The sequence below is a fragment of the Mustela nivalis genome (assembly GCF_964662115.1).
Source record: "Mustela nivalis genome assembly, chromosome: 4".
NCBI lineage: Eukaryota > Metazoa > Chordata > Mammalia > Carnivora > Mustelidae > Mustela > Mustela nivalis.
Window position 1 is genome coordinate 98,225,343 of NC_139023.1, and position 13,812 is coordinate 98,239,154.

Sequence of the window (13,812 nt, forward strand, 5' to 3'; positions counted from 1 at the left end):
AGATAAACTAGTTAAAAAACATTAAAAGAGGAAAGATGAAAAATTTAAAAAGTTAGAATAAAAAAATAAAATTTAAAAAATTTAAGTAACTTTGCAAGACTAAAGGATCATGGGGAGAAAGCCATGAATTCCATGCATTGCTTTTACCTATCTCTGGAGTTCCACAGTTCTCCTCAATCCATGAGCTTGGTCTTGGCTGGATGTTCTTGCTGATCTTCTGGGGGAGGGGCCTGCTATAGTGATTTTCAAATGTCTTTGCCTGAGGTGGAATTGTACAACCCTGGCCAGGGGCCAGGCTAAGAAATCTGCTCAAGTTTGCTCTCAGGAGTTTTTATTCTCTGAACGCTTTCTGTACAGCTCTGGAGGATGGAAATCAAAATGGTGGCCTCCCAATCTCCAGCCTGGAGTGGAGAACTCGGGGCCCCACTCCTCAATGTGCCCTTGGAGAAAAGCTGTCTATCACTCCTCTCTCCCTGGTCCCCGGCCATGCTCTGTGCTCACTCAGCCTGTAACCAAGCATTTCTATCTCTTAAGCAGAGCCCTGTTTGGAGTCCAAACCCAGCAGATTCCTGCCATGCTGCTATTCTGGTGGAGGAAGGTGGGTCTACCCAGATCTGCCACTTGTGGGGTCTCTGCTCAAAGAGCAGTGTCTTGACTGTGCTGCAGATCACAGTTTAAGGTAACCACAAGAGGAGAGCTCACTCCTTGGCTCAGTCCCTATAGTCAGCTTCCCTGCTCTGATACCTGTCAACTCTGCTACACGCAGACACCCCTGATCCTTCTATGACCCCATGGGACCTGAGACTACACTGTCCCCATGAAGGCTCCACCCCTGCTTAGCCTCTGGAGCGACGTCCCTCAGTGGAGCAGATGTCTAAAAGTTCTGATTTTGTGCTCTGTTGCTCTGCCGCTTGCCGGGAGCTGGCCCCTCTCCACCCCACAGTCTATCTTTCCGTCACTTCAGATTCACTTCTCTCCAGTCCTACCTTTCAGAATGTGATCAATTTTCTGTTCCTAGAATTGCTGCTCTTCTCTTTGATCTCCTGTTGAGTTTGTAGGTGTTCAGAATGGTTTGATAACCATCTAGCTGAACTCCTGTGACCTGATGTTATTTCAGTCCGCTACTCCTCCATCTTCCACACTAACATTTTCAATCCAAAGTTAAGACTACAATGTTTTTGCTTCTTTGAATTCAAACTTGTGTCTCTTCCACCCTTTAATTATGACATTAACCTAATTACTTATTTACTTGAACCTACAGACATATGTGTGTTGATGTGTGTGTATATGTGCATAAAATAGTTGTCAAGTGTTGATGTTATTATTTACAGAATGCTGAATCCTATTTAAGATTTTGTTTATATCAATTTGCTGATATTTTATTTGGAATTTTTGCACCTATAGTCTTAAATGAGGTTGATCTTTTTCTTTTTCTTGTGTTATACATTCTGGTTGTTTAGATCCTTACTAGAATCTCTGTGGATGATTGTGCAGGAGAGGGGTAGGGTAAGATTTGAGGACTCCAGAACTTGCCTATGGCTTACTTTTCAAATGCAGAGGTTTTCTGAACCCCATGAAGTTGTATATACCTGGAATGCTTCTTGTTTCTCCTGCCCCACTACCCACTCAGGAAGTACTAAGTTAGAACATATGGGCAGAGAGCCTTCTGTAGACTTTATCCTGGAGCAAATGCTAAAGTAAGTTGCCCCAAGTATGAGGTACTCGCTCAGGGCACCTGGCTGGCTCAGTTGGTAGAGCAAACAACTTTTGGCCTTGGGGTTTTGTGTTCGAGCCCCACATTAAGTGTAGAAATTACTTAAAAATAAAATTTAAAAAAAAAAGAATGGGGTACTAGTTCAACTATTCTTATTTTTCTTTAATTGACCACCTAGAGCATCACTTCTCTCATATTTCCACTATCTCTATTTATTTTGTGGTCTTCCTTATTCTGGATGTGTCATTGTCATATATATGACATTTCTTAAACTTTGTTAGGTTTTGCAGTTAATCTCTTCATCTCTATTGTACATCTTCAGTAGTTCTTCACTGTTTATGTCCTATTGATGGAATTGCTCTTCAGTTTTTGGTGGTGCAATGGAATTATTTTATTTTTATTTTATTTTTTAAAGATTTATTTATTTATTTGATATAGAGAGATCACAAGTAGGTAGAGGGGCAAGCAGAGGGACAGAGAGAAGCAGGCTTCCTGCTGAGCAGAGAGCCCGATGCGGGGCTCGATCCCAGGACCCTGAGATCATAACCTGAGTTGAAGGCAGAGGCTTAACCCACTGAGCAACCCAGGTGCCTCTATTTTTCATTTTTAAAAAAGATTTTTTAAAAAACAGTTTATTTGAGACAGAGAGAGAGAGAGAGCACAAGTGAGGAGGAGGATTGTAGGGAGAGGGAGAAGCAAACTCCCTGCTGAGTAGGGAGCCCAATGCAGGGCTGGATCCTAGGACCCTGAGATCATGACCTGAGCTAATGGCAGACACTTAACTGACTGAGCCACCCAGGTGCCCTAATTATTTTTATTTTTATATTTATTCCCACTGACATGTTAGGAGGGAAGAGATAAAAACTAACTATACAGAATGTCACATATGAACCATCTATTACCTTTCCTTCTTAATTGCTGACATATAGGAAAATCATTTTCTCCTATTGATTTTGTATCCAGTCATTTTAATAACTTTGACATTAGGTCTTATACTTTTTCAAGTACTTTTATCTAAGTAGACAGTCATTTCATTTGCAAATAATGGCAATTTTGTCTCTTCTGCTCTAATATTTATGTTTTTTCATGTTTATTGCCACCAACAACCACAGTATTGAAATATAGCATCTTTGATTTTTCTGAGTTTGCCTCTAGTGTTTCACCATTGTATATGGTGTTTACTGTTGGTTTCTACCCTTTATCAGGTTAATGATATTTGTTCTCATTTTTCAAAAATTAAGAATTTAAATTAAACTCATTCCAAACATCTTTTCGATATCTTATGATATAATTATACAGATATCTTATTTAATCTATTATTTTAATTAATTAAATATTTTAATATATTGAATTACATTAATAGGTACCCTAATGTTGATTATCCCTGTAAATTTCTTAGATGCTCCCCACTTGGTCATTATATCGTTTTTAATATACTGTAGTTTATAATTTAAAATTTGTTAATATTTTATTTAGGATAATTGCATATAAATGAATAATTAATTGTAATTATTAGCTCATAGATTTCTTTCTGAGGCTGATCCCTCCAGTTTGGAGTAAGAGTATTAGAATGTTGCTAATAAATTGGAAGGCTTTTCATCTTTTTCTATGTTCTGGAAAAGTTTAAATCACAGAAGAATGGTCTTTATTAAAAGAGTTAGAAAAATAAAATCTTTAAAAAAAAACAATAGGGGCACCTGACTGGCTCAGTCAATAGAGTAGGTAACTCTTGATCTCAGGGTTGTGTTCAAGCTCCATATTGGGGGTAGAGATTACTTAAAAATAAAATATTAATAGAAGAGAGAGTTAGTGGGAGCCTGGGTGGCTCAGTGGGTTAAGCTGCTGCCTTCGGCTCAGGTCATGATCTCAGGGTCCTGGGATCGAGTTCCGCATCGGGCTCTCTGCTCAGCGGGGAGCCTGCTTCCCTCTCTCTCTCTGCCTGCCTCTCCATCTACTACTTGTGAATTCTGTCAAATAAATAAATAAAATCTTTAAAAAAAAAAAAAAAAGAAGAGAGAGTTAGTAAAACTTAGTATCTTTGGCGGGGTTAAAAATCTTTAACTTTTCTATTTCTCCTTAACTATTAATTTGAGTTTTCTACCTCTTCCTGAGTAAATTCTGATCATTTTATTTTCTTTTAAATTTTCATCTAGATCTTCAGATGATTTGGTAAATTGCACATGCTTTTATCACTTAAGGTTCTAGGTGACAGACCACCAAACCAGCTCTGACTAGCTTTAGTAAAAGAAAATTCATTTGGAAGATAATAGAATATTCACACTACTGTCAAGAGGCTGAGAAACTAGGCTTAAGAACTGGGGATAGTGACTCAGGAAGGTGAAAAGGAATCACAGCAAACTTGTTACAACAGCTAAACCACCTGACCAGTACGCTGCTGCTACTGATGCTGCTGCTGCTTCAATAAATTATTCCCAGTTGGTTCTTCTGTTCTCCTATCCTTAACTCAAGATTCAAACCCCGAGGAGAGAGACTCTTTCAACAGTTCCTGGTCTATAAAAGGGAATGGAAAGCGGCTGGATATGAATTTCTTAACTTCTGTTTTGGAAAGCAGGTGCCGGGATCTATTCTCCCACCAAAACAACCCATAACAGAGGACAGATAATTTCACAAAGATATTTGGGAACCCATTATGAAGGAAAAATGGGTGTGGGCAGCCCCCTAAACATTTCCACTATAATATTCCTCTAAAATTGTTTTATTCTCTCTCTTATTTTAATTTCTCAAAATGATTCATTGGCTTATGTATCAAATCTGTTACTTTTTTACTTTCTGGTTTCTTTGCTATTGCTTATGTCTTCATTATTTCCTTTCTATCACTTTTGATTCATTTTATTCTCTTAATGCTATCCTGAGTTGTATGCTTAGTTCACTTTTTTTCAGTGATTTTATTGTTGTAAAAAATTTATATGTAATTTGGATATTTGTCTTTTCTGTTGTCTTTTTTTCTTTAATTAATTTAATTTTTAAAATTTTATTTATCTGTCAGAGAGAGAAAGAGAGAGCATAGCAGGGGGAGTGGCAGGCAGAGGGAGCGGCATGCTCCCTGCTGAGCAAGAAGCCGGATGTGGGACTCCATCCCAGAATCTTGGGATGATTTGAGCTGAGGTAGACACTTAACCGACTGAGCCACCCCGGCATTCCATGCTGTTGTCTTCTTCTCTTCTTTCTAAGCTTAGAAATCGCCCCTTACCTAAGGTTAAATACTTGTTTCAGTTGACTTTCTTTTAGAGATAAGAACCTTGATTCTGGTTTTATTTAGCAATATTATAAAGTGTAGCAATAAGAATTTTCTTAGGAGAACTTGAACTACTGTAAGTATTTTAAATGGAAAAGAAGATCATAAACGTTCTCGTTCACAGGGGATGAGCAACAACATACATTATAGCTTTTCCCTAGATCTTGTCACCCATCTTCCATCGTAATAAAGTCTGAGGAGATCTGGATGATTTGGACTTCCTGTAGAACATCACGTTGTTCCATCACATTGATGAAATTATGTTGATCAGAGTAGGTAAGCAAGAGATGGCAAGCATGCTGAATGCCTTGATAAGACACATATACTCCAGAGGTCAGGAGACCAGGCCTGGCGCATCGATAAACCAGTGCTTAGAAACATGCCAGGATATCTTCTCTAAATTAAAAGATAAATTATTTCATCTTGAACTGCATTTCACAAAGAAGGAAGCACAAAACACAGGAATACTGCTCAGGTTGCCAGAGCAGGAAGGAGTTCTGCACTGATTTGACAGAGCTATGATGTTAGAATTGTCAGTGGTGGGAAAAAAACATTGCATAATGTTTGAGAAAGAGCATTGAGAGAATTACAATAGAGAACCCTGGGGTTCTGGAGCAAAGCCATGAATTATCTGCAGCAGAGAAATACATTATTTTTGAGGAACAACTGTACACTACTGGACGCTGGTAAATCTGGAATTACTGAACATTGGACACTATATTGGCATGTGACCAGAAATGCTCATTATGAGCCGGGTACTAACAGACCCACAAAATATACAGTTGAGCAGGCCTAGCAAAAAGGTTTTATAAAATGGAAGTGTTAAATCCAGACCCAAATACAAACTGGACCAAGGGCACTAGCAAACCCCATCAGCTGGTAGCTCAGATATTCCCCCCGCCCACCTAATCCAAACTGTTGCACCCAAGTCCTTTCCTCAGCTCACCCCTATGGCTCTATAAGGAATATGATACGACCAGGAGGAGGGGAAAACCATGTTTGGTTTACAGAGGGCCTGATGCAGTATGTAGGTACAAGCTGAAAACAGAGAGCAGCCACAATATAGCCAAACTTAGGAGTGGTTTTAGAAGACACTGGTAAGGGAACGTCTTCACGATGGGCAGAGCTTCAGATGATATACCTGGTCACCCACTTTGTGTGGGAAACTTGGTGGCCTAAAACTAGACTGTATATGGAATCACAGGCAATAGTGATTGCCTGACCATTTTTTTTTTAGAATAAAAAGTATTCAAGGATTAAGAACAAGAAGATCTGGGGTAGAAACACGTACATATAAGAGTGGGAATGAAGTATAGAAATATTTGTATCACATGTTAATACCCACTAGGGAATGGCTGCCAGAGAAAAGATACTAAATAACGAACAAAATGACTCAGCCAATTGGTATCAGCCAGTGTCAGCAGCCACCCCCGTGCTAGCGCAATGGGCACAAGAATAAAGTGGCTATAGTAGTGGAAATGGAGGCTAGCCATAAGGCCAATATCATGAGCCCCCTAAGATTAACTTGGCTGATGTCATCAACAACTGTCCAATCTGAAAGCAACATAGACTAATGCTGAGTCCCCATGATGGCACAATTCATCAGGGATACTAGTACTCATTGGTAAACTGACACAGTTGGTCCTTTCAACTTTAAAAGGGCCAGTGGTACATTCTCAGAGAAATGGACACATATTCTAGGTTACATTGTGCCTTTCTTGCCTGCAGGGCCTTAGCTGGAGTCATAATCCAAAGGATTTCAGCGTATTTAATCTTCCAACATCCTGTCAGACAAGAGAACCCACTTGACAGCAAAGGAGATGTGAGAGTGAGTGACTGAACGTGGGATCACTGGTCATGTCACATACTGCCCCACATGAAAACTGGCAGCCTTATGGAGCCTTGGAACAGCTCACCAAATGCAGAAATGAGGTGCTATTTAAAGGCAATACTATGAGAACTGGGAGCTGTCTTCTAGCAAGCAATATATGCACTGAATGAAAGACCTTCATTAAGCATTGTATTGTCAATAGAAAGAAGATGGAGGTCTGGGAGCTGAGGCATAGAAGCAGAAATGACCACACATACTGTCACTCTCAGCGACTAACTGGGAGCTTGGTGCTTCCTGTCTCTGCTGTCTCTGCAACTGGAGACTTTGCGGCCTTAGGGCTCCTGTTCCCCAAAGGAAGCATCCTTTTGCCAGGAGGCACATCAAGAAACCCAATGAATTATAAGCTAAGCCTTCTGCCTCGTGCACGTTGATTGGCTTCTTGTGTCTGGGGACCAGCAGGAAAGAAGAAGAGTCGCTATGTTGACAGGTATAACTCACCCTGCTCATTTGGAGGAAGTAGGGGCTGCTGTTATATAATGAGGGAAGGGAGTAGTATGGATGGAACCATATGAGCTCCTTGGGTGCCTCTTGTGACAGTTAAAGGATAAAAACCACAACTATGATCTGAGAAGTAAATGTAACCAGGGGCTCCAGGAAGTTTGGGAGTCGTGACATTGGGTGAACAGCTGAAGGTGGCAGAGGTGGAAGTTCAGGGTGAGAGGAATCTGTAATGGATAGGAAAGAGACAGAGGATGAGTATCAACTGCAGCCTCCAGACCCATTACAAGGGCCAGAGCTGTAGTTTTTCTTACCATTTCCCTCTTCTAAATGTTCCCTCAAGGCCTCCTACAATTTTGAAGGAGCCACTCTTGGAGCATATATGAAAAGTAGATATGAATAGACGTACAAATGGTGGACTCTGAAAAACAAAAAGATGAGTTTCCCAGATCCCACTTCATGGAAGGTTTCGCTGCCCTAGCTGTGAAAAGTATGATCAGCAGATACTTCTTCTGATGGCAACTAAGTATCAGATCCTTCAGGCCCTCACAAGGTTTTCTGTGCTCAGAGGATATCATTTGATCACAGCATAACTGATGTATGGTAAAGGAACAGTTTTGTTGAGGATTAAAAATGTATTCATCACAGCCTTCAATGTAATGTACTTTTACTTCTTATCTCCTGTTCTTCAGCCTTAAGGGGAAAACCATAATTTTATTTTACCAAAAACAAATTTTCTCTCATTGTAGTTTCTGTCTTCCCTAGAGAACACAATTGAGACATTGTCTAGTAACGAAGTGGGGTAATCAGTTTCCTCTGGAGGAAACATACTCCCTATTGGTCACCTCCCTCAGCTATTTACTGGGAAGATCTTTTGTGGTTTCAGTTAAGGTAAAATGCTGGATTTTAGCCAAATCCTCTGAGTTCAAAAGTACAAAGCACTTTAGGACGCTTGCTCTTTCTGAATGTTTTTTCAAAGGTTAAAAATTAAATTTTGAAAGACTACCCAGGGTAAAGAAGAGAGACAGACACTGAGTCTCCAACATGAAGCTTGCTCATGTTATTTTGTTACATTTGTGCTTCTGCCTAAGTTTTTGCAAGGTAGGTAACTCAATATTTATGTAGACTATTTTAATTTGTTTTTTAAATATTATCAAAATGTAAATAAGGTGTTAAAGACATGGGGGGAAGTGATGAAAAAATAAAATAAGAAGTCAGAGAGGGAGGCAAACTGTAAGAGACTCTTAACTATAGGAAACAAACTAAGGTTGATGGAGGGGAGGTGGGTGGGAAGATGGGGTAACAGTGATGGGCATTAGGAAAGGCACTTGATATAATGAGCACTGGCTGTTATATGTAACTGATGAATCACTGAACTCTACCTCTGAAACAATACACTATATGTTAATTGAACTTAAATAAAATAACATTTTAAATAAATAAATAAGATAAAAAGTAAAAAAAAAAGAAACCTTAAGTGTATTATTTTGACTTAGAGATTACATAGTTCAGATACCTACATCCGCAGTATATAGTCAGTAACAAAGATTTTATGTTAGTATCTTGATGAAAGAGCTTTAAAAAATTGCTTTCTTCATGTGCTCTTTTCTGTACTTAGAAATTGAACTGAAAGAATTTTACTAATATAGGTCTGTAATTTATAGTAATTATATTAAATTAAAAAAATATCTACCTTCTACATGCAAGGTGTAGTGCTGGGCAAAGAGCATGTCTGATCTCCAAATAGCCCTTTGTACGGTTGTAGAACAATGACATAAACATGACAATAAGGAAATAATAAGATTTAAATAACTTTCGAGAAGGACCTTTTGAAAGATATTTAATTGCCAAAAATGTTACAAATATCATGTGTCAAAGGACTTTAATGAGAGGAAAAATCCCTTCCTGCTGAGAGGTCATGAAGAGTTTATGGACCAAGTGGGATTTGAGCTGGATTCATAACTCTGGATTACTGTAGAGAAACAGAGTGATTTGCATGCTTTTCAGCCTGGAAAAGCAGGAAGTGCTACGGTTGAAGATTGGTAAAGCCCTAGTCTCCTCCAGGTGAATAAATCCATTTGATTAGAATGAAAACTTTGTGGGGAACTTGGGTAGTCAAAACTGGTATGACAGATTATAGCCAGGTTGGAAGGTCATCTATTAAGGTTAGATAGACTTAAGATATTTTAGACAACTGTTGATGATTGCCTACTTTTGTGGTCAAATTATTTTGAAACAGGATTACAAAAACTGTCTTAATGCCAGCTTAGAGAAGCAAACATTTAAAGAAAACTAAGAAATGAGAATTACTGATTTTAAGTTTCCTGTAACTCTAAGATATATATGCAGTGTTTGTAACAGAGAACAAATGGAAATAAATTAAGTGTTCATTGAAAAGAAATTGATTAAATTATTGTACATCTATAAAGGAACTATCATGTAGCTATTAAAATGATGCATTTTATATTTGTTGAGAAAAAGGCCTTACTAAAATCTTACTTTTGTTAAAGAAGAAAATATACATACATTTATGTATCCATGTGTATGTGTACATATGTGCACGTGTGTGCGCATGCACACACACACAGAGATACACACATATAGCTGCTCATGTAAACAGCAATTTAAAAGTTCCTGGAGGGTATATATCAAATAGATACCAGTTGGTATTTCAGGTAATGCGATTACTGGTGATTTTTATTTTTTGTTTTATATACACTTGTGAATTTTCAGAACTAAGAAATTCTGTTTTATTCATTATTCATTTTTTTAAAATACCAAATAAATGTGTATTACTTTGGAATAGGAAAAATTTATCTTTGAGGAAAAGACATTTCAGCCACATTTTTAATTCCCGGAACAAAAACAAAAGAAAAGAGTATTATTCACTTATAGAAAGGGAAGAGCCTCTTTTACTGAATAATCATTCAATAATAAAGTTGTCTTCTTTTCTTTAAAAAACAGAATTTTGTAGGAATATTAGTTTATAAAATATTAGTTTATAAAATAAAAATATTAGTTATAATATTAGTTTATAAAAGAAAATGGAATACTGAGAGATACCATTTTTATTAGCATATAATGTATTATTTGTTTCAGTAGTACAGGTCTGTGAATCATCAGTCTTACACGATTCACAGCATTCACCATAGCCACACCCTCCCCAGCATCCAGCCACCCCCTCCAGCAAACCTCCGTTTTTTGAAATAACCATTTTAAAAAAATATTTTATTTATCTATTTGACAGATAGAGATGACAAGTAGGCAGAGGCAGGCAGAGAGAGAGAAGGGGGGAAGCAGGCTCCCTGCTGAGCAGAGAGCCCGATGCGGGGCCCGATCCCAGGACCCTGGGACCGTGACCTGAGCCGAAGGCAGAAGCTTCAACCCACTGAGCCACCCAGGTGCCCCATTGAAATAACCATTTTTAAATGGAAGTTGCCATAGAGACAACATAAATGTGTTCAAAGAAGTTTTAAAATGTGTCTACATTTTCTAAATGAAATAAAATACATCTGGGAGAAATTTTTGTTATTTTGAAAGCTAGGACCAGATTTCCCTTTAAGGAATAAAAAGTCCGATCCCTTTTATATCAAAACTTTTTGGTGGATTTATTTGAAAGTGAATTATATCGATGGCAGGAGTGAACCGGAAATGGGATAGACTTAGGTTGTTCTGAATAGTGAAGTGAGAATTCTGGTTTTATTGCCCAGACATAGAGATAAGGGGACTCAGGTTTCTCTGGGAGATAAAATCAGAACACGGAGGGATTGGGTGCTGTATTAATAAACAAGGTATATTAAAGAGTAGAAATAGAAATAACCACTCAATATGGTTATTTACTACTGTGAAGTGTTGTGTTCTAACATAAACTCTGACCAAACCTTAAATTTTTATTTATCCTTAAAGTTCATTACAAACCTGTTTATATCAGTAATATTTTGGAAAGAAAGAGCTAGGGTGATGTTCAGCAGAGTGAAGAGATGATGGAAAGACAATATGCAAAGGAAGCAACATGTAATGCAGAGAGAGAGGTCAGCAAAAATGGCAGAGTAGGCAAATCCAAACACTGTCTTTACACACGCACACACACACACACACACAATCATGCAGACTGTCAGAAGAAATTTTGTCAGAACTCCAGTTATTAAACAAAGCCCTATAGCATCCAAATGAACACTGAATGAAGGAAAAGGCAACTTAAAAATGGTAGGAAAACTTTGTGGCATTTCAACTTGTCCTAGCCCTACACTGTCCCCAGTTCAGTGGCAGTCTTGAAGATAGCAGTCCACATGTGGAACTCTCATCCCTAGCTCTAGAAGGAGCAGAGCAGACATTATTTTAGAAGAATGGTGTTTGTCTATTTTAATCTGCCTGGAGGATACTGGAAAGACTGATCAAACATATTTGTCTTTGTTTTGCCTAACTCAGAACACACTCAGAATGGAAAGCCAGTAGGCATTCCTCAAAAACATTGTGAGGCATCAAACAACCTGCAGCTACCTGGGACAAAAGATTACAGCTGAGACAAACAGTAGAGTGCCAAAGCCTGGGAGGAAAAGTTAGGGAAAGAGTTTCTGTGGGAAAATAACCATTCAAAATTCCCTGTGAATACTTGGGAATTTTTTTAAAAGCAACACTTATGTCCAGGGCAGGATGCATGTTCAGAAAAGGTCTAAGAAGACCCTAAACCAACACCTCTAGGTGATATCTAGGCTCAGTGCAGTCATGATGAAGTGAAGGCTGAGAGAATTGTAAACGGCCTGGCTAAATGTTGGGGGGGGGGGGGGTGGTTGGTAATCAACCACAGGGCCAATTTGCAAAGTCTAGATGAGGGTTTTTTGTTATTGATTTCAGGAGTTTCTTATTCTTTATATTTCAATTCTTTCTCTTCTCTTCCTTTCTCTTTCCTTTCCCTTTTCCTTTTCCCTTCCTCTTCCCCTTCTTCTTCCTCTCTCTCTCTCTTTCTCTGTCTCTCCATTCAAAGAAATATTTGTCTAAACACTAACTGAGTGCAAGGTAAAGGAACAGAAACTTCAGAAACCACACATGACAAAAAAAAAAAAACTTTATAAAAACAGTTTAGATAACTCACTAAACAAACAGCTACAGCCTATAGCAAGAGAGAAAAGCAAACCTTGAGGAGAAAGAAAAATGTGATTTCAAGAGTTACTGCATTGTATTATTCAAAATGTCTAGTTTTAACAAAATGATGAAGCATGTAAGGAAACAAGAAAACAATGGCCCTTTCAGAGGAGAAATTAACAGAAATGAGGAACAACAGACTTTGGACTTACTAGACAAAGACTTTAGACTGACTATCTTAAATACTTTCAAAGAGCTAAAGGAAACTGGGAGGATGATGTATGAGCAAAAACAAAATATCAATGAAGGGATACATTGATATCATAAAAACCAGAAATGAAAAACTTACTAGAGTTTTAATAGCAAATTTGAGAAGGCAGAAAAATAAGTGAACTTGAAGATCAGTCAATTAAAGTATCAAGTTTGAAGAGCAGAAAGAAAAAATAAGAGAAACAGAGCTTAAGACCTGTGGGACACCATTAAGAACACCAAAATATACATAATAGGAACCTCAGAAGAGGAGAGAACATGTTAGAATATTTGACAAAATAATAGCCAAAAACTTCTCAAATTTGAAAAAAGTTATGAATCTACAGATTTAGGAAGCTTACCAGCCCCCAAAAGATAATGCAAAGAAGTCCACACCAAGGCACATTATAATGAAATTGTTCAAAGCCAAGGAACAAAACAATATCTTGAAAGCAGCAAGAGAAAAGCAACTCATTGTGGACAAGGAATTTTCAGTAAGATCACGAGTATATTTCTCATTAGAAACCATGGAGGCATGGAGAAAGGAGTGGGATGATACTCTTAAAGTGCTGAAAGAAAAAACTGTCAATCAACAACTCTATATAGAACAAAAAAATCCTTTAAAAATGAAAGAGAAATTAAGATATTTTCAGATAAACAAAAGCTGATGGAGTTAGTTACTAATAGAAAGGAAATTCACTCAAAGAAAGTCCCGTAAGCTGAGCAAAAATATGCTAGATAGTAGCTGGAAGCCATAAGAAGAGATAAAGAACTTCAGTAAAGATAACTAAATAGGTAAATACAAAAGTCAGTGAAATTTTATTTTTGGTTTGTAGCCCCTCTTTTTTTCATGTGATTTAAAAGAAGAATGTAGAAAAAATAATTATAAATCTATGTTAACATGCATAAAATGCATAAAGATGTAATGTGTGACCATAACAACATAAAAGGGGGGAGGGGTTTACAAGCAACAACATGTAAGAGCATGTTATATGCCCTTGAAGTTAGGTTTGTATCAATTCTAACTAGATTGCTCTACACTTAAGATGTTAAGTATAATCTCCATGTCAGCCACACAAAAAAATCTTAAAAATATATAAAAATAAGAAAATCAAAAGACTTCACTACAAAAGAAATCAACATACACAAAAGAAGTCAATAACAGAGGACATAAAGAACAAT

At 37.7% G+C, this 13,812-nt stretch overlaps 1 protein-coding gene across 2 annotated transcripts in view; it reads left to right on the top strand.

Moving 5' to 3' along the window:
• The first annotated feature begins 8,258 nt into the window (after window positions 1-8,258).
• CFI (complement factor I) overlaps window positions 8,259-13,812 on the top strand; it is a 49,779-nt gene continuing 44,225 nt past the window's right edge. The window contains exon 1 of one of the 2 annotated variants that reach the window (XM_082728164.1): window positions 8,259-8,400. In XM_082728164.1, coding sequence (XP_082584290.1) covers window positions 8,344-8,400 — 57 coding nt within the window. In that variant the 5' untranslated portion in view covers window positions 8,259-8,343. The remainder of the gene's footprint in view (window positions 8,401-13,812) is intronic. The other variant, XM_082728165.1, reaches the window with a different exon arrangement.